The sequence below is a fragment of the Colletes latitarsis genome, chromosome 13 (genome assembly GCF_051014445.1).
Source record: "Colletes latitarsis isolate SP2378_abdomen chromosome 13, iyColLati1, whole genome shotgun sequence".
Lineage (NCBI taxonomy): Eukaryota > Metazoa > Arthropoda > Insecta > Hymenoptera > Colletidae > Colletes > Colletes latitarsis.
In genome coordinates this window covers 14,747,245-14,772,413 of record NC_135146.1, presented here as the reverse complement: position 1 = coordinate 14,772,413, position 25,169 = coordinate 14,747,245, and the positions used below count along the sequence as shown (strand labels likewise).

At 33.3% G+C, this 25,169-nt stretch overlaps 2 protein-coding genes across 13 annotated transcripts; both read left to right on the top strand.

The window, feature by feature from the left end:
• The first annotated feature begins 846 nt into the window (after window positions 1–846).
• On the top strand, window positions 847–13,268 carry Sqd (RNA-binding protein squid). Of its 12 annotated transcripts, none has more exons than XM_076780324.1 (10): window positions 847–1,126; window positions 4,478–4,513; window positions 4,823–4,863; window positions 5,060–5,187; window positions 5,438–5,584; window positions 5,656–5,787; window positions 5,873–6,098; window positions 8,900–8,971; window positions 10,832–10,947; window positions 11,147–11,386. In XM_076780324.1, the coding sequence occupies exons 1-9, from the start codon at window positions 1,002–1,004 to the stop codon at window positions 10,897–10,899; spliced, it is 975 nt and encodes a 324-aa protein (XP_076636439.1). In that variant the 5' UTR covers window positions 847–1,001; the 3' UTR covers window positions 10,900–10,947; window positions 11,147–11,386. The 12 variants fall into 12 exon arrangements, with proteins under 12 accessions (XP_076636439.1, XP_076636436.1, XP_076636435.1 ...); XM_076780321.1 differs by having other exon boundaries at window positions 5,873–6,140; XM_076780320.1 differs by lacking the exon at window positions 10,832–10,947 and having other exon boundaries at window positions 11,147–13,268.
• A 1,391-nt stretch (window positions 13,269–14,659) lies between these two features.
• On the top strand, window positions 14,660–25,146 carry Rin (ras GTPase-activating protein-binding protein 2). The gene is made up of 9 exons (XM_076780511.1): window positions 14,660–14,836; window positions 16,464–16,646; window positions 16,718–16,898; window positions 17,178–17,534; window positions 17,708–18,139; window positions 18,214–18,391; window positions 18,565–18,824; window positions 18,903–19,068; window positions 19,157–25,146. The coding sequence occupies exons 2-9, from the start codon at window positions 16,549–16,551 to the stop codon at window positions 19,303–19,305; spliced, it is 1,821 nt and encodes a 606-aa protein (XP_076636626.1). The 5' UTR covers window positions 14,660–14,836; window positions 16,464–16,548; the 3' UTR covers window positions 19,306–25,146.
• Window positions 25,147–25,169: the final 23 nt, after the last annotated feature.

The window sequence follows — 25,169 nt, the reverse complement described above, 5'->3', positions numbered from 1 at the left end:
ACGTAAGTGAAGTAAAATAAGTTCCTACGCGATATTTTATTGATCTCTTCGAAATTATTACGCGTAGCATTCTGGGAACTGATGCTACTGAATGGAGCCAGTTCCTCGCGTGTCCCTATTGGCCAATTCATGCTTCTCAGTGTTTCTCGCAAATGTGATTGGTTCTTCGTTTTCGTTTCGCTCCCCACGCTCGTCTAAAATTTTCGTGTGCATACCATTATATCCACTGTTCCCCCTTAACATCATGGAATGCCCAGCAGCATCGATTGGCGAAACAGGGACGCATCAATCCCTCAAAAATTAGGCGTTTTATTATTTCTACGGGGAATGAAACATCCTACGTGACGAATTTTACAATAATATTTACTCCGCATTAAGGAAATTAATAATACGTTTTCACTGGGGAAAGAAATGTGAAAAGTACCCGAGGAAAAAATCAATAATATTGACCAGGTTGAATTAATTCACCTGAAAAAATGTAATTTTTTCTAATCGTACCCGTTATATTGTATATATTCGACAAACTAAATGTTAGGGACAAATTATATAATAAAAATAGTTCGTATAAAACCTTTCTTTTATACTGCGAAAGCAAATCGTGTAAAATACGTAACACTTGGAGAAAGTAATTTAATTCCGCGTTACCTTAGAATTGTATGAAAAGAAGGTAATTTTGTTTATAGTATAGAAATTACTGTATATAAATATTTCCGAATTTTCAACGTGGCACGGTGTCGCGATGATACGACACTGGACGTTGAAATCTGATTGGCTGCGGACATTAGGGGAGGTAAAGAGATTCCATGATGCTTTGCGCGGAATCTCCTGAGTCAAACTGAGCGCAAGTCGTACTTCTCCCTTCTCCATTCGGCGGCCGAACAGTACGGACGTGAGAGTGTTGTTAGCTCGTGCAGTGTATTTGAATATTCTCTAGAGCACGATTTATAATTGTGTTTTTGTGTTTTCTTTATTAAAAAAACTGAAAAAAGTATAATAAAATAATGGCCGATCAGGAGAACAAGGACTTCAGCGAAGATATCGCCGATCAAAACTTCGAGCAGAACGGTGAAGCGGAGAACGGCGGCGGGGACGCCGCAGAAAATGGCCAAGAGTCGCAGGAGGACAGGTAACCTTTCCCGTCTCTGGATCTCAATTCTTTTCACTTAAATCGAACGTTATTAGCAAAAATTACCAATTACAACCCGATGCTCATGAATCGCGCGTGAATTCACAATAAACGCTTCCGTACCGAGAAATTGCTTTGTGCGATACACGATTATCGCGGAATGACAAAATGGCGGATACGCGAGGTTCCCAAAATTGTAATCCATCTCCATCGATCATGAAACAAGTATTTCGAGTATTACAATTAACTTATTTTCATCTGCTGCAGTATGGAAAATCCTTAGGTATTAATCTTTTTTGGAATAAGCTATGAACAATAGAGGGAAGTGATTTTTAGCGAGGCAAGTAGGAATGCCGGCCGCAAGTTGAGAAAGGGCGCGCCCACGCATTGTTGTAAAAAGCAGTAAAGAGAAAAGTGAATTTCAACGATGGAAAAACGTATTTTATTCGTATCTTTAAACGCACTTTGCTTGGGTTCGTGTTTTGTCTTTTGTTACGATTACATCGTATCACGTCTTGGAATTTTCCCACGCAACAAATTATCACGCATTTCGTGGAACAAAGCAGGATACTTGATAAATAATTTTACGTAAATGTTAATCGATATGTAGATTATTCAGGGAGGGAAATGCGCAATGTTTCGTTAATTTAGTAACGTCGTGATATTTTTAAAAGTATAATTCGTAGATTTTAAGAATTCTTGGTGGCTGGTGGCACAGCACCTTGCCTTTCCCCTTTTTCAGCGTAACGAGATCTCAAGCTGGACGATTTGCCTACCGACGAGTTTAGTCCGATGTCGATGTTGATGTACGGAACACAGTCTTATGTAAATATTTTGTAATATTTGCACTACATCCGTTCTTTATTCTCTTTTCATTATCACAGCATTTTGGGTTCTATACCAAAGGGATTATTTGACTTTTTTCCCTTGTATCCCTACAGCTTTGGATTGTCGCAAACTTGTTGCATAGTTTGGGGTATGTTTTTGCAATATGGGTAAGCTATTCTTAGATTTTAACTTGTAGAAATATTTTAAACGATATTGGGAGAGAAGATGTAACCTTCAAATTTAACGAAACTGTTATTGGAGAAAGACACATTAAATGTTAATATACGAATATGTTTATGCTTATTTTTAGCATGTTGCGTTCAAGACGTGATAAGAATTTGGAGGTGTGCCTCCTCTAACCCATTACAAATTAACGGTTGCGCGTGTAAGGGACGTGATTTCTATGCAGAAAGTAACAAGAGTTAAATAACTGATGGCCGGCATTCTACTGTTTTGTTACGAAAACATAATAATACGAGAGAAATAAAAATAAATGTTGCATGTTATATATTTTTTTTCTTTCGTTATTTTTTTTTCTTTTTTTTGAAAACTAAGATAAGATACTTGTATACATATAAGAATAAGTATTAATTATAACTTTTATATGTGCTGTTGTTGCGAGGTATAAGTTTAATTGTTTAAAGTTTTGTAATTTTTGTGTAAACTCCTAATTTCTGCTCTTCCTACCTAGTTAATTCTATATTCTAGTTTTGTAATTCGTGAAAAAGAGGTTATGATCTCATCAATGATAAAAATTTGTACACGTTGCGCAAATAATAATTGTAATATTTTTATAGAACATAAACTTTGAAATGCATTTTTGGCCGGCTGAGTCTTCCTCGTTGATTCATTGCAGCTGAATTCTGGTTAGTCAATTGTATACGATTGACAGTATGTACGCTTTCCTGGGATCTGTGAACCGAAACGTGAAGCCTTATGATTGACTTCCGAGTCTGAATTATTGTGAGAAGTCTGCGTCAAGTTCAAGTCCGTCATGTTTCGTCACAACACAAGCACTGGAAGTCGAGTCAATTACGTCAGATCAATAAGTCTCGCACAGACACACACTTGCCTGCTGGGTCACGCGTAGAGTAATTTCTGATCCGATGTCAATGCTGTTTGGGCGTGATCAAAGCACAGAGTCACTAGGGCCAATGCGAAAAACTCCAATAGGTCGGAATGCCATTAACCCAGTTTATGTGGCTTGGTCTGCAGGTGGCAAACGACCCAGTGCGATTATGGCGGGCGGCTCGCAACCGGCTAACCGTGACCCGACCAACAACTGATTACCGGCGAGTGACTGGTGCCTACGGTATTTATCACCAGCCCTAGATGATACATGAAAAGATCGATCTAAGTACAGACAACTACCATCACACTGCCAGAAAAGTGAAAAATATTGCAGCTCGTTATATATATATATATTTGTATATGAAAAGGCTGAAAAGTATATATCAGGAGTCGAAACATAATAATATTTTGCTGATGACTAAACAAAGAGAGAGAAAGAGAGAAAGAAATATAACATATATATATACGTATATACATAAATATAAATAAACGTCCAATATTGTGTGCCATATAGATATTTAAAAAAGTATCGAGAAGTTCATCGTTAACTTGTAATGCAAAAACAATTTTTTTAGCTTTTTAATAGAGTTGCAGTCTATCTACCATATGCCAATTCTTTGGGCCAATCAGCAGTCAGAGTTCAACTTGGAAAAGTTAAATCTTATTTCCTTTAGGAGCAGCTGTATGTCAACTGGAGTTGTAACTATTGTTCGGGTTCACATGAACGTCACGAAAAGTACTTTGCTCTCTCATTGTGTTAATTTTTACATATACTTTTTTTGCAACTTTTTCCTTTAATTTTTGTTGACAAGCACATTTATCCGAAGTTCAAATCAAGGTCTCTATGTGGTGTGCAAAGCAGTCTCTTCTCATGGTTGTTTCTTATAATCCTATGTTTCTTATTAAGGATAAACACGTATCTTTTGTATGATAACCTTGTATCAGTGAGTTCATTTATTCTAGGAATATGGTATTCTCATGTTTTTTATTAATACCGTTAACTATCACAATTAAGATAATTTTACTCTCACAAAGATATTCTTCCAAATTTTAAAGTAGACATTACTGTAGGTTGTTTGATCGACTATAGAATACATTTATACACGAGTATATAATAATATTTATATCGAATAAGAAGCTTTTAATAAATTAACATATATATATATTACCTATTAAATAAAATTCCTTACCAAATGTCTTCAAAAATTTATCCAGTGCCCCTTTTCCGAACGATAATATTATACTGGTCTAATTACGTTTCTTGTATATTGTTGATATTAAATTTTAATATTTTAACTCTTCTAATTTTTCCAGGGGTCAAGTCAAAACTCCTTTTTCAAATATAAATGGAAATGATTTGTAACAAAACTTAAAATTTTTGCTTCAACCTTAGTCCTTTATAATATAAATTTCAAAGATCGTTGTAATAAAATTCATTACATTACTTTGCAGGTCAAGCGGAAGTAACCAGGATTCGTTGAATGATAGGTACATTCAATTTTTATTATCTTTTTCTTTTGTTTTTAAGTCCATGCATGTCAGTGAGTATTTCAAAAAATACAATAAGTGAATTGTGTACTCGTCATATTGAAATGATAGCTAATTTATTAATAATATTGGATTATAATTTTCAAGGAAAAATATTACTACAATTGTCAAATTTTCAAACACTTGTCAATAACAAATATCTTATTGCAACAAATAGAATATTGCTTATTAAAAAGATTCAGTCTATAGTCCTCAAAAAAACTGAAAATTGATGTCGTTCAACAATTGTTTTATTTTTGCTTTTTACAGAAAATTGTTTGTTGGTGGGTTAAGCTGGGAAACTACAGATAGTGAGTATATTTCTTTTCTTTTGATTAACTATTGTTTTTTATTCATAAACAATGATGTTTCTTCTTAGGACACCTTCAGATGACTTTGTCATATGAGATAGTATTATGAACTGAGTTGTTTTTTATCATAATTATATCGACTATAATGAATATTCATAACTTCATTATTTTTTAAACCAAACCTATTGTTTTACAGAGGAATTACGAGACCACTTTGGCACGTATGGAGATATTGAGAGCATTAATGTGAAAACGGATCCTAACACGGGACGATCGCGAGGGTTTGCTTTCATTGTTTTTGCAAAAGCTGAATCTCTAGACAAGGTAGAGTAACAACAGAAAATAAACAGAATACTTATTTCAAGACCAACAATTGTTAGAAATTGAAAATTCAAAATCAAATTTTTGAGAGTCATGAGACTATTGAGAAAGTTTCAGTATGATGATATTCTTTTATTGTCAGTTCTGCTACTGACTTATTTGATGATACTTCCTTAGCTGAATTTAAAAATGACAAAACAAATTTATCAAGACAACTTACAAGAATATTGTTAAAGGTCGTTGATAATTTCAGATTATGGCAGCTGGCGACCATGTAATCAATAACAAGAAAGTCGATCCCAAAAAAGCGAAAGCTAGGCACGGTAAAATCTTCGTTGGCGGTCTTTCGACAGAATTATCAGACGACGATATCAAGAATTTCTTCTCTCAATTTGGAACTGTAAGTTTCCCTGTCCTTCTTCAATTTCATCAAGTTCTATCAATTTTTTTTAACTGCAATTATTGTTTCAGATCGTCGAAGTAGAAATGCCATTCGACAAGACAAAGAATCAACGGAAAGGGTTCTGCTTCATTACTTTTGAATCCGAGCAAGTGGTAAATGAATTGTTGAAGACGCCTAAGCAGACGATCAATGGTAAAGAGGTACGTTTGAAAACAATGAATGATCGTGTATGATAGATAGCAAAATTTGTACGTGTATTGAAACGATTTAATATTGTACACATAGGTCGACGTGAAAAAAGCTACACCTAAACCAGATGGTATGGGAGGAATGCGGGGCGGTGCTGGTGGACGAGGAGGTCGCGGAGGAAGAGGCGGACGAGGACGCGGATTCGGCGGTCAAGGTGGATGGGGACAGGGTGGATACGGAGGTGGATACGGCGGCGGTTACGGTCAAGGCGGCTACGGCGGTGGCTATGATGGCTACGGAGGAGGCTACGATTATTACGGCGGTGGGTACGGCGGCTATGGTGGTTACGACTACAGTGGATACGGTAATTTTATTGATTATTATTAAAGAACTTACACGCGCTTATCGCTGTGTAGGATCATTTCGAAGAATTTGGTTTTTTCCTTTTCATAATAATCAATAGCAGAAGATTATCTGCTACTACCGTCCCAGTGTATTCGGCAGACGATATCATAACTTTAAAATTATTATAAGTTATATCTTTTATGTTCAACCTGTCTAGTCTTCCTCTCTATATATATATATATACATATATATATATATACATCTCTATATATACATATATATATACATATATAGACATATTTCATTTAACGCCGTAATTTAGGGAGTTGTGCAGGACTTCGAAATTACGAGTGTTCTTTGGTCAAATATCTGAACATTTTGTCACATATATGCTCCAAACAGTCTTAACGAAACGATTTGAAACACATTTTATTTAATCGGATGGAGTACTTAAAATTTCCAACGATCGACAAGAAACGGTTTAATGTCAACCACGACAACATCTTTTTTTTGCAGATACCGCACAAGCTAGAAATATAGTTCGTAAATATGAGCATAGATGAGTTGCGATACAGAACTTTCAGTTCGGAGAATCCAAACGTTTGAACGTAGTATCCGATTATATAAAATCTATCCTGAAACAAGTGTCAAGTATATAATACATATATGTGGCAAGAAACATACAATAAAACTTTTAAAAATTATTATCTGACTCAAGGTTCCTGTTGCCTGCGTCCCTAATGATTGCTTTGAGTAAAACTCGTATTACGTATAATTTTAATTATTATTATACATAAATCCAAATCGTCTGCCTCTATATAGTACTACTTACTTGGTAGTACGTTGATGGAATGACTAAAATTGGTATTGTTTGTATGTATCATACAAAATGATAAAAAGATGTGTGATATTAATTATAACTGACGCTGCAGGGTGAGCGCTGGTTTGCAGGCGGATCAGCGGTATTTTTAATTATTTTAAAACTTCACATGATCGAATAAATTCATTGCAAACGTACGACGCGGTTTGACAAATATTTTACTATTTTCTAAATTCGAGTTTTGAATACTGTTGAATGTTACTTCATCGAAGTAAACCAGCAGCTCAAATACGTAGAAACTACATTCGGATTATGTTATTTTACCTTGTGAAATACGCTGCTACATGTCTCCTTTAGAATATAGCGAAACAAACACTTTTAAATTCATAACAGAAAGGTTGAACATCATGATCCGAATAGTAAATCCCTACTTCCAGAGGGTTGGCTGTTTTTGAGCTGTGACCAACTACCTATTTATTCTAGCAATTTGCTAAGTTATATTCTTTGATGCCTTATGAATATTTAACTTATATATATGTATATATACACGTACATAATATGTATATATATACATCTATATATATATATACACACATACATGCGAATGAATATAAACATAAACAATAAATTCAAAAAAAAAAAAAAAAAAACAAAAAAAAAAGAAAGCAGAATATCATATAATATGTAACAGTGAATGTGTGAAGAAAATGAACGTTATATTAAAGTCTCTAATATAAACGATTCAGTTTTCTTTGATATTTAGACTCTGTATATACGTAAATACGAATTCTACGCAGCAAATTATTCTCATTTCCTCTTGAAGCAAAACAGTTTTTAGCCATCTTTTGTCGTTTATCGAATACACGGAACAAAAAAGTTTCTTGACGCATAAAAAGTATTAATATTTCATACGTTCACTGATTGATGTCAGTGAATCAGTGGAATAAATAAATTCGTTGTCGGGTTGTTCTCTTGTAAATTCTGCAGACTCGCTGACTTCAAATGCACGCAGTCACTGTAACATACTTATATGTGAATTTATGATGTGTAGAGAACATTAAAGCAAAACTACACAGGACTATATGTCGTATGAAATGGTATATTAAACCTTCAATCCTTGCTTTCAAGTCCTGCCACTTAATCCCGATATACGCATGTTTTTACATACTTCCAAATTTCACGTAATCACCTCATTCATATAATGTTTAACACGCTCCTTCGACAATATTCAAATTATCGACACTTGCCGAAAATTGTGTTTGACCTCGTTTTCTTTTTCATTAATTTGCTTTCCATTGTCTTTGGCATGATTATTTTTATTTCTATTTACAAGAACAAACGAACCGGAATCGACTTGCAAAAATTATTTTACGCTACTCACACCGCGTCGATATTTTCATTCGAAATAACGTAAAAGCAAAATTGTCATTATGAATTTACGTGTTCGACCCTGCATACACTTTCCTTTCCCTGGGACTTTGGCGAATCATTATATAATCATCACATTGAAAGTTTTTCGCCGTTATATATGTTTAAAAGTTTCAAGTGCATGTCATTTCAATGAACAATTGACTCAAATAGTATTTCGAAAAAGAAAATTTTATGAACAGCCTCTGCACTTATGTTGTATGTTACATAATTAAATGTGCAAACAATGAACCCTTTGGAAGACATGATTGTCTTGTCACATTGTTGTGAAAATACTTGTATTGCGTGATACGATTTCGAATATATTTGCAACGAGCGTTTAATGTTCAAAGTTTCAAAAGCTGACAAGATTTTTCTTTACATAGACATGACAAACGCGGGTTTATACATCTACGGTAATTTAGTATTATTATCATAGTAATATTTTACCATAGAAATAAAAGAAAACCATAAAAATAAAAGTAACAGTTATCGGTACATGTTAATACTGACCCCATTGTCTCTTGTACCGTGTGTTCCATGAAACGCAGACGGCTATGGCTATGGCGGTGGTAGTTACGATGGTGGCTACAGTGGTGGGCGCGGTGGTGCACGCGGTAAAGGTACGCATTAGCGTTCCTTCTCTATTTTGTATATCCCCGACCGTCCCATCTTTGTTAGCAATATGTCCATTTTCAAAAGTCATTTTCATTTCATCGATTATTTTTCATCAGCCATTACTTTATTTCACCATCTTGTTTGCCTTTTATCCTCCCGTCAACGTTTCCCTTTATTTTCTCTAAGTATGTGTGTACATGTACGTGTGAGCATATGAAACTTATATTTTACTACTTTCATACTTACGATACTGTTAAGGATAATATGGATTTTCAACATTTATCTAATGCGCATTACTAAATGCATAGAAACATTAATTTTCTTTGCTCTTTCTTTCATATAGATGTTTCCATCGATTTTGCTTGTTTAGTTTGTTTGCAAATCGATGTTACGTACCTTGTTTTCTTTAACCAAATAATAAATATCTACGTCGTGTTTTTAAACAGTTGCACTCGTCGATGGTACTTTACGTAACGATGTTACTTCTATGTTTTCTTTAACCAAATAACAAAAGTCTACGTCTTTTTATTAGACAGTTGGACTCTGAAATTCATGAGCCCTATACTGATTGTTTTTTCTTAACATTTGACATTAATAATTGATTTTTTTAGCTCCATAGTGAAAGGCCTATCAACTATCTATCGGTGACATCGCAGTAAACGATTTGAAAAAGCACGTATAAAAAAAAATACATGGTTACTTAATATTATACTGCTTTCTTAATCACGTTTGAGAATGGCAATAGTACGTAACACGTTTAACTGAACTATAGTATACGTTTTACACGCTATTAGCGATAAATACTGCTTTGACTTCACTTAGGAAATCGAGTTAAAGGTTTTTAAATAAATTAGGAATTATTTGAAACGATGGTTTGTGATAAAGAATCTTTTGATCTTGAGATACCATCTCTTATGATCTGATTAACTTCAAATAAAACTGGTAATTACATAGCGCTATTTTATAGCGAAGTACTGAAAAATATTTTTGCAAATTTTATTATGCAAGCAAAATTTTTATTTATGATATATAAAAGACGTCGTATGTATTCTGTATGTTAGATGTTTCGAAAATGTTTGGTTAAAGAAAAATTTATTTTATACAATTTTTGCAAATAATAATTCTTACTATTAATATTGTTTAATGTTTTCTTCATAATTACGTAACAAAAATATTATAGTTTGTTTTTCACTGGTGTCTTACTCAATTTCTTCTGCATGTTATGTTGAATTTTATCAAAATTTATCGTCTATGCAAAGTAGTACGCATTAAACTATAAATAATGAAGAATGGAAAATTGTACTTCATACCAACACCGCTAAATCCATCTCATCTTTGTTTCACTTACATATCCTTTAACCTTAAACATTTCTGGTTATTTTGTAGAAATAATTTAAAATTATTCTTATTAATGGTACATAAAATCATGCTGTTAATCTAAGACTTTTTAAGTAAAGACTTATTTAAGGTTATTTTTAGATTGTTTAAGTAATTCGAAAGTTTTCTTAAACATGTATTCGATACAATCTCTTAGTATTCCAGCATACGAAGATTCCAGAAATGTATAAGGAGAAAAGGAGAGTATGAATCAGAACGCAGCCTGCAGCTTACTACCTTAGCCTGTAGCCTCTATGTAGATTCTTCGTAGTTTTATATCCATTACGTTAGTCTGTATTTTCATATTATTTCATACTTTATTCTGTTATTGATAGAAGTGTGCGTGCGTTAATTTCCATGAATAGACCTTTTTACGGTCTTTTTCTAATTTTTAATATTAAATATAAAGAAAAGAAAAGAAACGGTGGGAAGGAAGAGGGGGAATAACGAAGTTGCTGGACTAACGTACGTCATGGGTATTGTTTCAGGAGGCTCAGGCTACGGCGGAAAGCAGAGGGGAGGTGGTCGTCAGAACCAAAGGCACCAACCCTATTAATGGAAATCATTCATTGCGACCGCAATGCAATTCGCATTGTAACCGCTGGTGAGTCATCATAACTTTCCTGACATCTATAACTTCGATATCAACAACCTTTTTCTTCCTCTTCCAATATCACTTACATTCAAACATATATTGTTTTTTTTTTATTTTTTTCTTTTTTATGCGACTAGATTAATTTTAGACACGTGATAGATGAAACGCGCGCGACGCCAACGTTTCAATGATTATTTTTTCTTTCCAGGTTTCCTGTCCTACAACAAATCTCATAACTCGTTAAATCATCATTCCATTAAACCACGCCTCTTTCAACAAGAATTTCAACAACGCAGATTACTGCCGCAAAATAAAATGAATCATCAGGAGTCACGACAAAAACTGTAATAGCTTCTCACATCTTGCGTTTAGCAATACATCTGTATTATCGAAAACAACAGAAGCAAAACATATATACATATATATATTATATATATATATACATATAGGTACATGATGCTTTCTTCCATCTCTCGTTTACCCATTTGTACAAAGCGAAAGATACTTCATGTTTTTCATTGGTCTCGGTTCATCTTATTTATCATTAACTTTTTTTTTTTACTTGCCCGTTACGTTACACTTCGTTCAGTGTAAGGCACCCTGTCGTATCGTAGTACGTTTGCAAAGAAATTAACGTTGTACATTGACAATATAAAATGTAGTACAATGATAATGCCAAACGTATGGATGACTAAATCGACGTTTACATACCTTACGATGAAGCATTGTAACGTATTCAACAAATATTTGTGCAAACGGGAAAAGCAGAAGATGGGAAATAATTTAAAATACAGATATTAGGAAGAATCAAGTTTTCTTATTCACCGCTTGGGACTGTCGAAGAACAAATTCGTCCCTATTTTTAACAATAAGATTATTTTAATTTGTCTATATAAAACTAAACTTAATAAGATGAAAAAACCCACTATAGAAGAGTAAGCAGGCAATGTACTTTTTACACGGCTACGTTAAGACAAAAAAAATGAAAAGTACCGAGTTGTTTATAATGATTGTGGGAAGAATGAAATGAAGTAAAAAGATTATTGCTTCCTTATTGGTAAGAAAAATAGGATAAAATAAATTCATGTTGTGTACATAATATATCTCGCGTATGTTTGTATTTTTGTTGACCGATCCTAATAATTTAATTTTTTGAAAAGAAAAACGAAATATGTACACAATACTTCTTTCAAACATAGTGATGAACGTCGATATACTAGATTTAAATAAGACTGACACGGAGGTTTTGTGAATTTGCATTGCAAACAATATTTTGCTGATTCTACTACAGTACTTGTATCGAGCTAGATATTTCAGTTTTTAATCTACACTCAATGATAACACTGTACATTATATTTATATATATATCGACAATTTCATTCTAGACAAAAAAGGTCGTCGTAATAAGGTTTTTAAAGTAAAAGGAAATATTGTATTTTTCTCAAATTCAACACTGTTCCATGTCACAAAAGTATTACATTAAAAAAAAAATTAGAGAAAAAAAAGTGTTGCCTTTTAATTACACAATTGAAATTTCTTGTAATATTATATACAAATTCGAAAGAATTATTTTAGAAAATTAGACAAATTTATATTTGTATAGTTTCATATTTCATAAATTTATAAAATTCCAAATTCTTTTCTTTATTTGGCAATTTTTTTACAGTCCAGTATTGCAGTATTTTATAGTGCAATAATTATGTTACTATATTACTTAGTAAGTAAACAAAATTATTTTTCGTGTTTATTTGATGGTTTGTGCCAAGATAAAAAAAAAATGAAATGAGTTTTGCATGTGATACTTATATCCACTTCTATCCTGTTGGAGTAACAAAAAATTGTACATTCTAGACACAGCTTGTGTTTCGATGTAATCTCATACTTCAACATTTTAACTAAAATATTTTTAAATATATTAACAACTTCGCAGATAAGTTAAATATATAAAATAAAATTGTATAAATTGTAATAGAAAACGCGAAATCTTAAAATTAGGAAACTTCTTTCATAAAGAACGAATCATAAAGATTAATTTAAATATATCGAAAGGTTTTGTGTTTTCCATACTTTATTTAAACACGTTCAGAAGCAATATTCTCGTAATATGAAATTTTTTGATTAACCTGTAATATTATTTACAAGTGTAGAATATACTTGCAAGTCTAAATTAACTATCACGAGAACATATAATCAATACATACGTAATAAGAGCGCAAGTTACGAAACTAATGTTTCAAATTTACCATTTTAATTTCTTTACTGTGTTGTGCGTGTAAACTTACAAAAATACCGAAATAAAATGAGAAATTAGACTTCTAAATGAAAACAAACTTTTCCAGTCTGTTTAATTGACCATGTTACGTACCTTTCCTGTAATCATAATTTTAATTGTCTTTCCTTTTGTTTAAAATATAAGTTTAATACTTTTTTCAGGTTCTCCACTTAAACTTTTGAAAGTATTATATTTTATAATGTAACCAAGGAAAAGAACGATTATTTCATAACCAAACTTAAACGTTGTCATCTACGTTTAGTAGTAAAAAGCATGATCGATTAAACAAATTTTTTCGTATTTTGTGTAATAAATTTTCTGTTAATAACATACTATCGAGCTACTATTTATTAATACGAAACTAAATACGAAGTACAAGGTGGAACTACTATTACAAACTCAAGCTTAATATTATGTAATTTTTAATGTTTCAAAATTTATTATATATAAATGTCGGTCATTCTCATTTTTTATTTAAATTAATAAATGTTTGGTAATTATTTTGTACGTATTAATAAAAAATTTATTTATATTTGCAAATAATTATCATGACTTCCGATTGTACGATACAATTTTTTTGGTTGACAATTGAACGAATTGAAAAGTCATGAATATTTGCAAAAAGTATTATATTATACGTATGTATTGTAATAAGTATATTTATTAAAAGTTAACAGTATTTTTTAGGTTAAAATACAACTTTAGAAAATATCGTTCAAAATGATTGTCATTGTAATATTAATTTTATACATGAGATGATTAAAATTAATAGTATGTAAATTTAACATGTAACAATAGGGTAATGATTTTATTATTAATAATGTAAAAAGGTAGATTGCCATGATAATTTTTTCATCGTTATTTCATAAAATATTTGTGAATTTTTGCATAATAATAAATAGAGTTATTTTAATATCATGATTTATATATATTTATAATAAAATGTAATGAATATTACAAATAATTTATCGAGTATATAGTAATTACGTCGTAAGTCTAAAATGCGCCATTCGACAAGTTAGCCAATAGCAAATGAGTTACAGTAGAATGTAATATAATATGTAATTTCAACATCTGTTGTTGATACCAGAATTTGTTATTTGTTATTCATTCAATATTATTAGTTATTCGTTTATTCGTCATGGCATCGAATGATTGAAGTTTGTTCTATTACTCTAAATTTGAAAACGACATTTAATCTATTGCTTTGATTTTATGTACAACAAATATAAAATAAGTAATAGAAATTTGTCAGTTTTACTAATAATGGATTCATAATAATATTAATAATAATGATTTTAACTTTTATTTACATGTTTTCTTTCTATGTACTACCAATCGCTTCATGAAGTTGGAGCCACTGTATTTTGTAGTTTGTGTTTAATCCGCGATAGGTTCACTTTCTGTGACCGAGTCGTTCGTCTTTGTACGATCGATGCTTCTGTGCAGGTTCCGCTGCATGTGCTGACATCAAGGTGCTTGGAGGACTCATACATTGAACTGTTTTTATAATTAACGTTATTGTGAACTGTTGTTGTTCGCGGAAACTTTTCTGTTCTTGTAGCAGCTTCTCATTTTCACGGGGAAAAACCAGTGGGTTGTGTCGCGCACAAGTGATTTTATTGGGTGAGTGTAGAACGCCATAAGAATCGGCCTCGCCGATGTTCTTTCATTCGACTTCTCGGTGGAAAGGCCTTAGAACAATCCAGGAAGGCAAGCATGATACATTATCGTGAGGAACCCGGCCTATCATTCGCGAATTAGAACGATATTCGCTGTTCGTAAAATACCATTCGACTTAACGAATACTTTGATACCCGTTTCGAATGATATTTATCGAAACATTCTGCCGAAATTTCGCGGCTGGGGGGAAATTAGCGTTACTCGTTTCTGAGATTGAGAAAAATCGCCATGCTTGCTCGTGCGACCGGCCCTTTGCCCTCGACCTCGCTATTCCTTGCACGATTCACGAGTTCAAGAGATCATCGATAGATTTCTCCTTTTCCAACACGAATTCCTCTTAATTTTCCATTTAGACGAGCACATGTTTCTCCTACCCGACTTGTTCCGTACTTTATCGTAGAATCGTCCGAACTTAACAAGATTCCAATACACATCGAGATTATACGTTTCAAGATCTTATTGTGTTTACCATTTACAAATGATACAAATACTTGATATATATATATACATATATATATACAGGGTGATGAAAAAATGAATCTGCAATTGAATTGTGTAGAATTAATATGTAAATTTTGGAGCAATTAATGGGTAATTGTACTCATAGTTAGTATTGAATACAGATTCCAAGATCAATTCTGTTTACATAAAATTAGCTTTCAGTATTTATGAATATTTGTGAATCTCTCTGAATATAAAAAAGAACTGACTTCTTAGAAGTAGAAGTAGATTGCTTTGTAGTTGCAGATATAGTACAAATTTTTAGTATACATATATGGTAAAGTATAATAAGCATTGTTAATAATGTATGCTTATGAAACATGTGTTTTGAATATGGCCTTGCCAATGGAAATTTATATATAGCCTGTTGTTTCAATGTAGAGAAATGTTGTGGTTTTAAAACTTCATTTTCTAAATTATTCAAACAAATTTATCAATATTTAACACATTGACTGTCATAGCGGTTACTGTCCAGTGCTAAAAAACTGTACAAAATTATTAATAAACAGATTTATTCTACATTATCTCAATTTTATATAGAAGTAACTTTTTCATCTTATAGAAGATTTACATCTGCATCTATAAAGAAATCTTCTTCCAATTCTAACAAATCTGTCTTTGCTTACAACTTGCTCATGAATTTAAATGTTTCTAAATAAAAATATATTTCACATAAAAATAATTGATCTGTTAGCACAAACTATTCTATGGGGGAAAAAAGTATTCCAGATTTTAAGTTTCTACAAATATGTATGTTATTCTGAAAGCATTTTAATGTCAAGCACATCATTCTCATGTGATATCCACAGATAGCCACTCTGATTGATGTGCATATTTTTAATTTTCATCTAAATATTTATTTGTTTCTTTATTTATGCTTGAGTATACAATATATTAAACTATTATTACACATTGTTAGATGTTTTATGCGCATATTAATTTCTTTTGGTGCAGTTAATAAATTCTGAGAGCTCTGTACTCATCCACAAGAAAAAACAAAGTTTATTTACTTAAATGTTGCATGATTCTTGGTACTGTATGCATTATAACCGTCTTTCTTTTGTTGCAGACATTTTTCTAATATTAATATTAGCCAGGTGAACTTTCCATTGCTGTTTAAGCAAAGTATTATTTTAGACGTTAGAAGTAAGAAAATGGTCATGGAGGCATCCCCTTCTCCACAAAATGTCGGCCGTGAATTTGTCCGACAATACTATACTTTACTTAATCAAGCTCCTGCACACCTCCACAGGTAATATAATTTAAGTTTATCGTTTTTGTTCGTAGAATAACGACGCAACTTTATATAAACGATTGTTGTAGGTTCTACAATCAGCATTCTTCCTTCGTACATGGAGGATTAGATTCCAACAGAGAATCGACTCCAGCTATTGGCCAGAAGCAAATACATCAGAAAATTCAACAACTAAACTTTCGGGATTGCCATGCCAAGATAAGTCAAGTCGATTCGCAGCTTACGCTTGAAAATGGTGTCGTTGTGCAAGTAAGCATCAGTATTAGTATACAGCAAGGAGCATAATTGAATGAATAAAAAAAGTTTGTATGAGAAACGATAATTCACTTACGTATTTGCATAGAATTTCGAAAAGATTTATTGTTTATAATACTCTACACTTATTGTACTTCTATAAATGTTCAATAATTTTATTATTTCCCATTTAATTTGTCAGTAATAGAATTTTGCTTGTGATTAAATTTTGCACACATATTTGGTATTATTATAACGATTAAAGTAAATTACTGTGCTCTATTCCATTCGTAGGTGTCTGGAGAGTTGTCCAATGCTGGTCAACCGATGCGTCGTTTCACACAAACGTTCGTGTTGGCGATACAAGCACCGAAAACGTATTACGTGCACAATGACATATTTCGTTACCAAGATTTGATATTTCCCGACGAAGAGGAAGCGGACGTAGGTGGCGTGGAAGGAGGTGTAGGTGAGGCCACTGAAAGGGAAGGTGAAGAAGGAGGTCGTCTGGAGCCAGAGGAAGATGAACATCAGAGTCAAGGACAGCAACTTTCGGTACCAGCTGCGTCCACGGAACCACAATCTCAGCCACCGCTCATGCCCGCTCAACAACAGCAAATGTATTACGCTCCGCCACCGCAACAGTCTCATGTTAGTTTGTTATAATTAAAATACTTTAATAAGACATTGTATTCGAAAACTTTATACCGATATTATTTCATCAAAGCTATACCGAAAATGATATAATACTGATTGGTGTAGTACCAGTATGTTTCATTTTGGTGTAAGTCCTTGGTTGTACCAGCGAAAGTAATATTTTCCAGGTACATCCAGTGATGCAGCAGGTTCTAAACGGATCGGTTCACGAAGAAACTCCACTTATCAGTCAGCAACCACCGCCACCGCAGCAACAGCAGCAGCAACAACAGCCACCACCTCCACCACCCGCGCAGCAACACCAATACATCACCGAACCCACATCCCAAACACAATTCGTTCAGGAAACGCAGCTGGATAGCGCGACCGAACAACAACCAGAAACAGAGAACGAACCACAGACTCAGACGAACGAGATCCATGATCAACCAGAGACTGAGACGTTCACCGCTTCCGTGCAAGAATCCGAACCTGAACCTCAAGTGTCCAACGCAAGTGTGACCAGCAGCGGTCCGAAAACTTATGCCAATCTTGTGAAATCGTTTCCAAGCACCACCGGCGCTACCAGTCCTCAAGCTCCTAAGCTGTCCATGTCACCGGTATATATTTCATGGTTGCAGTGATTCTTTCCAGCGATTAAAGTCTCCTTTACTGTACAAATCTTTATTTTTAGCCTCCAATGACAAACTTGCGTTTAGATGACAGATCGTCGCTGCAACCAACCAGCAGCGGACCCGCGCTCTGCACATTTACCAACGTCTCCACGCCGCAACAGCAGACTCATAGAGTCGGGAATCAACAGCCACAGCAACAACAACAACGAACTCCTAGGGGTGGAGCGGTGCAACGAGGTACTCATGGTTATTGTTGATCGAGGAAGTCTATTAACGAAATCCTAGCTCATTATAGGTTTTGTAAATAAAGAATTGGAACGTTTTTATTGTACACCTTCTTCCCAGAGAATTGTTTAATTAATGTTGCGGCTAAATTGTCGATAACTCGAAGTAATTAACAATTTTTACAGACAGCGATCGCCGTGGGACAAGGCAAAGTCAATATAACGATGCTCACCAGCTGTTTCTTGGAAACTTGCCGCACAATGCGTCCGAGGACGATTTACGTCAAATATTCGAAACTTATGGCAGAGTAGTAGAGCTTCGTATACACAGTAAATCGAACGACAGATGCAAGGGACCGCAAGGGAATAATACAGCGAAAGTGCCTAACTACGGATTCATCACCTTCGAAGATCAGCAAGTTGTCAACAAAGTGTTGCAAAACCTGGTCGGTTTTCTTTGTATTACGATACGGATTTCTTTTAAGCATCGAGGAGTTTTTTAGATTTCTGTCTTACGGTTTTAGCCGATTTATTATCCTGCTGGAAACGGGCAAAAACCATTAAACGTGGAAGAGAAGAAGGTGAGGCCTAGAATATCCATGGATGGCAGCGGAGGTCGCTTGAATTCGAACGATGGTAACATGAGAGCAATGGGCGGACAGCAACAACAGCAACAGCAACGAGGCCCTGGTTAGTAATGTTTCAAAAAGTGTATGTTAAAATTTCGATCTTGCGAAGGAAGAATGAAGTTTAATTGGCATTGCTATGATTTTTATAGGTGGACCTGGAAGCGTAATGAGAGGTGGACAGCATGGTACGAGAGGCGGACGAGGAGGCTTTACACGAGGCGGCGATGGAGTAAGGGGAGGCGGTGGAATGCGACAGCCCGGTAATCCAAGTAATCCGAGCTATCAGAATCGTCGCTAATACCGGAAGCAACGTTAAAGGCAGTCTCCAATTTCTTTATTCTTGAATATGTCATCGGTATATATCTACCATCCTCATTTCCAAAACAGAAAATCCAAGACTATCTTGAATAGCCATTCGACGTGATTAAAGGCGCTATCATTTTACGCTTAAACAACGCCTTGCATCGTTCGTCAAGCAAGAAACACTTGATGGCGCAGCTCAAACTGTATGGAATACGAACTCGAGTAGAATAAATCGGGTTTAATTGCATTTAAGATAGGTTCGTCGTGTTCGTGGATAAAGAATAACGACGTAGGAAAAGGAATTCATTAAACGTTCAACCTTTGGTTCGTTGGATATTTGATGAAGCGAAATACTACGAGTTCGTCCTTCATACATCGACGTCAGGCAACCTACAAGACTTTACAATGAAAACAAATCTACAAACCACTCGCATATACACGTATATGTACAGCAGAGCGACACGTGATATCCACCTTAGAATTATGGATGTGTTTTGTCTCCCGATCAACTCAACGTTGTCCACGGAAGGAAAAATTCGTTGCCAAGTTGTGGTGTAGTGCGGAAGAAATACCTTAGAACAAAATGGACGAAGAAAGAACATCGTCGGTACATGTGCGTGACAGAAAAACATGGGACAGTGTTCGAAAACGTACACACTATATACGTCGGACTAGGATTCGATACCATTTTGTTTTTCTTTCGGATGAATATCGCGAGAGTCGTGTGCACGTCGCTATTTTAATTTTCTCCGTTTGCCAATTTGCACTATGGAGATACACGAGCGGTGCGAATTTCCGCTGTCGTATAAATAAGTTACGAGCCAAACAAGACGAAATTTGAAACGTGAGGATACGAAACGCGTTAATAATAAAAGTATCGGTCGTGCGTTTCGTATGCTCTCGAGTTTGATTCGTCAACTGCCGATGGAACGTTCCACCTAATTGTAGAAAGTCGGCAATAATGTTTATAGGTGGTAGTTTGGTCCGTGTTGATTAACGAGTAGAGAACCGCGGCTGTTCTGTGGTCGCACATCAAACATACGATTTTTCTCACGAGAACGTGGCCGATTATCAATCGACCGGTATCGATTGCTAATTGAACAAGTATCTAGACTGTAGCTGGTCTCGCCGTTTCCTAATTCATCCGAGTTTCGATTAAGCCGAATTTACATTTCTTCACTTCCAATAACCACCCATAATGAAGATCCATTTATAAATGAATTTCTGTTTGTGTTTATATCTTAAATTCATTCGTAATTTTTCAAATATATATTATTTAATTTTCTTTAAATTGTTCCCATGTATTCGTATTTCCATAAAAAAGAGATCTTTCAATACTGCTAACATCAGGAAAGATAGCAATAGCAAAACAATGCGGCATTATGCCTAGATTCATTCACTGCACTTGTTCGTTTCATTACAAAATTGAATTCGATTCTACAAGTTTTGCACTCCAAATTAAACTTTTTGTAAATCAAATTCGCATTTTTCAAATAAAATTCAACCTTTCAAATTCAAATTCAAATCAAATTTATCTTTGGACAATGCATATTCTGTAAAACCTGTACTTTGTTCATTGTTCACTTTGGATGAAATACAGATGAAAGCAATGTTTATACTGTTCACTATGAATGATCGTGCAAAGTAAAGAGACGTAAATTCGGCTCTATGCTCTATTTTTTTTTTTTTTTAATTCGCTTATCCTTTTCCTGTAAGTCTTTTGCTTCTTTTTTTTACATCAAGTTTACCTGTAATCATAGTCTCTGGTGATCGCAGTACTCGCAGCGATGTAGGGAGTAGGCATAGCGTTACAATATATTAAATTTTAATACTATTTGCAAAAGTTTTTCAAATTACCCAAAATCCTAAAATGGAATCGAGGAGTGTGTATAAATCTAGAAAATTCTTAAAAGCATAATCACGTTTTTCCATTGTTTTTCAATCAGATTGTTCACTCAAATTTTCAAATTTCCAAACATTATCGTATTCTATAATACAAATTATATTATATAATCGAACATAGGTAGAAAAATAGCTCATGATATATACAGTCATACTCGATGACTTACGTCGTTTCTAGCAGCGACAGACGTTTGTTTAGATAATCAGATTCTTGTTTACGTGCTTCAATTGATATATTTTGTAATTGTAAACATAATTATACTCTAATCTTTATCTCCCCAGTCACTTTGACTAAAGTATAGAAAAGTTATCTCTTAATCTAATACGATTTTAACATATGCATTTGTATATACACGCATATACTATTATGTATATCTTGACTTATGTCATTCTGGAACCAATTAGTATGTGAATTCGAGGTATGATTGTATTTCGAAAATTATTTTGTTTTAAATTAGAGCTAGGGAAGTATAAAAGAAGATTAATTCCAAATTAGATGTTTTTGTACTTGATACAAGACTATTAGATTTACATAAATCTTTAATCGTTATACCTTGTGACAAAAATATGCCATAAAATTTGAATCATTATGAATGAAAGCTGATATAGCTGTCCTCAAACTATTTAAAAAAGCGATAATGGTATTTTAATATGTTTTTCTATACATATATTAATTTGAGATAAATGCTTGCAGATAATACACGATTCGGCAAGTGCTGCGATTATTAGAGACAAGACGACGCATCATTCGATTAGAAGAAAATCGTTGAAAATAATATCAAAACAACGAATGCAAAATCTTGAAAACGAATCACGTGCATTGTGTTTCCGTGCCATTTTGCAAATACACCTCGCCCCGACACAAGTGTACGCACGAACATACAAAGAAACAAACGGGACGATGCTTTTTTCCAATAACGGTGATGAAACAGGCGGTAAAATTAACAGATTGAAAATTTGACAGAAAAACAGGAACTTATCAAAGCGTCATGGCGTCTGAACGGCCAGACGCTGTGAAATTAAGGCTGAGAACGCGAGAAAACTAATTATTTACGTTTCTTGTCGATCCACGAAATCGTTGCGTAGTCTATGTTAAAACATCCGTAATAGTTCGTACTCAAATACGTTGCAATTGCTATGTCTTGGATGCAGCAGAGTCGACGCTGGTTTTTCAACGCTTTGTCAACCGCATACTTTGTCCTAAACTACAATAACATGACTTAACTCGAATTTCTACAACACCTGCAATCAGAAGGCAAATTTTGTTCACCAAGAACGAATGACAAATTTTAGATCGACTCATATAAGCTTCCTATGTACGTTTCATTCATAAATTAGGATCCATTAATAAATTTTTTCAACCAATATTCGAATGTAACATTTTTATTCGTTGTTCGATAATAAAATTTGCCCAACTCTGATCGTAGATATATGAAATTGTTAAGTGGGACTATTTTCTGTGCAATTTTGTCAACGTTACTGAAAAATATTCTTGAAAGCAACCCTTGTCTACTGTTAACATAAGATTCTGTAGTATGATGGAGATCTCCACGATCGGTTGACAATGTGTTGAAGCATGTTAGTTAATAATTCGATGTTTCATAGAAACATTGCTCTCGTACTACAGTGGTGAAGCTGCTTCGTCTCAGTCATAGATGAAGAGACAATTTCGTATAGTTGGTTGAATTAATGTGTTGCTCTTGAAATTATTATATTCACTAATTCTGATTTTCCCTGAAACTTCAAACGCCTGTGCATTATTTTTCTATAATTGTGAACCAATCGACAATTACTTTGTCAATATTCATTGGAAGGAAAAGCCACGCTTACGCGAGATTGTCTCTTTATACTTGAACGGGAGCTGCAAAAATTTTTAGTGTGAATGTTTTCGTTTTTAAGTGACTATTTTTAATAATAACAATAATATTAATAATAATAATAATAACGAGAAGATAATTATAACGAACGAAGAGAGGAAGGTACGAAGAAAAACAAATAATTGTAACAATATAATAATTAGAGGATGGCGATTAATAAGTTGTGAATTTTTGTAGCATACATTTTTATTTCGGTCTGCTTAGGCCAGTTTGTGTGTACAACTATGGACAACGTTACAACAACAACAACAAAATAATGTTAAAGGAAAATGGAGAAAAAAAAACAAACAAACAAACGTCAAATGTATTGTAACTTTTTGCATTTAGTATAATATACCTACCTTACTACCAACTCCTGTCAGTATCTTTTTATTTATCTGAACATTACCATTTCTTTGAAGCTTCCTTGAAGCTTGTTTGAATATTATGTATGTTGTACGAGTACTCGAGTAATCAAATATAGTAATAATGTTCAATAAATGTTGTCATCCACGATTTCTTTCAACGATAATTCAATTATTTCGAATTGAACAAATTTGTACACGTTTCTTTTCATCGGGAAATTTGTTCCTTTTCCAAAAGGAAACAGTCTCGAATGAAACTGCAGGATCTTAATAACTTTTTTCTGTAAAGATTAGTAAGGTGCTTGCATCCCAATTAATTATACACAATTTATTTTGTGTAAGTGCATAAATTCTTGTACATAGTTCTATCAGACGAATGTTTTACTAAGTAAGTTATATATTGTTTCAATGAAATAATTTATTCTTATTGCTGAATAAAAATGTGAGGCAATAGAGTCCACGATTGTCTGTAGTTATTATTTTTGTCACAATTGCGACCTAGTTAATTGTTGAACAATTTGAGAATCTGTAACCGTTTACATCGTTTAAACACGCAAATGCATTGTATTTTATTTTTATAGAGCAGATATTACACGATATAGTATCTCGTCTCGACTAAACAAGAAAGTATAGTAATATAGAATTTCGATACTTGCAGGGTAACTATTATTCCCAATATATAAATGTTTAACGCTCGTTAATAGTGTGCAATTATCGAGGTTCTATCGGTATATCTAAATATCACATTTCATGGACTTAAGATTAAAGGTTTCTGAATCTTTTTGTGAATAAAATTAAACAGAAATCCGATTAAAATTTTTAGCCGTTTTCTAGTGGCTTATTAATTACATTGTATAATAATGGCTAATAGATTTTAAGTAGATTCGTTACACGTAATTTAATATTTCATTCGAAATCAATCGTTTAGTCGCTTATAAGAGCAAAATTAAACGATATAATAGAGAAGGAGTAGTTATATAATTCAATAATTCTCTTAATCTGCACAATAGTTAACATTAACGAACGGAGCCTTTATTTATTTAAATTTATACGTCACGTGGAACTTTAAGAGTAGGTATTTATTTTAAAATTATAATTTTTTACGTTTAACGTAAGAATCGATGGAAGAATTTATATATGTATTCCAAAAGTTTAACGTAATAATCTAGACATTTGATACTTTTTTAATTTATACTAATATTACATGAATTTGACCATGTAATTATACAAACGTAGAAAATTAAGATATATAATAAAAGAAAATGAATTTCAAGATTACTCGTCTTGAAAAATTCGAATTTGTTTATCGAATTGTTCAATCGCATGTGATTTCAATCAAGTTTCTACGGTTAAACGTTCTATATAGATACATTTATATGTAGAAAATTATGCATGATTAATTGAATTTTAATCGATAGTATTGTCGATGGATTAACGAGGTTTTACTTAATACTGCTTTATATTTTAATTTTTAGTCGTACCGTAGCCATATATGTATAACATCGTATAATTATCGAGATGGTTTTTAGAAAGTTCTGGAAAATGGCGATATACTAAAAAGTGTATATAATACAATCTATTTCTTTCTATACTTCCACACTTAGCCACGATTATGGGTTGTATAAGTCCGTTTGCGTTTCGTTGTAAGATTATTAATTACTATCAATTTTATATAGAATTTGCCTAATAAATGTGTGTCATTTTTTTCTATGACCTTCTGCCATCTTTTGACTTAC

Bases quoted from the DNA above. Each gene is read 5' to 3' on its own strand.
- Rin (XM_076780511.1), top strand. From the start codon at position 16,549: ATGGTCATGGAGGCATCCCCTTCTCCACAAAATGTCGGCCGTGAATTT. The intron at 18,140-18,213 runs GTATATATTTCA...CTTTATTTTTAG, and splicing joins CTAAGCTGTCCATGTCACCG to CCTCCAATGACAAACTTGCG. The intron at 18,392-18,564 runs GTACTCATGGTT...CAATTTTTACAG, and splicing joins GGGTGGAGCGGTGCAACGAG to ACAGCGATCGCCGTGGGACA.
- Sqd (XM_076780317.1), top strand. From the start codon at position 1,002: ATGGCCGATCAGGAGAACAAGGACTTCAGCGAAGATATCGCCGATCAA. The intron at 4,864-5,059 runs GTGAGTATATTT...ATTGTTTTACAG, and splicing joins AAGCTGGGAAACTACAGATA to AGGAATTACGAGACCACTTT. The intron at 5,188-5,437 runs GTAGAGTAACAA...TGATAATTTCAG, and splicing joins AAGCTGAATCTCTAGACAAG to ATTATGGCAGCTGGCGACCA.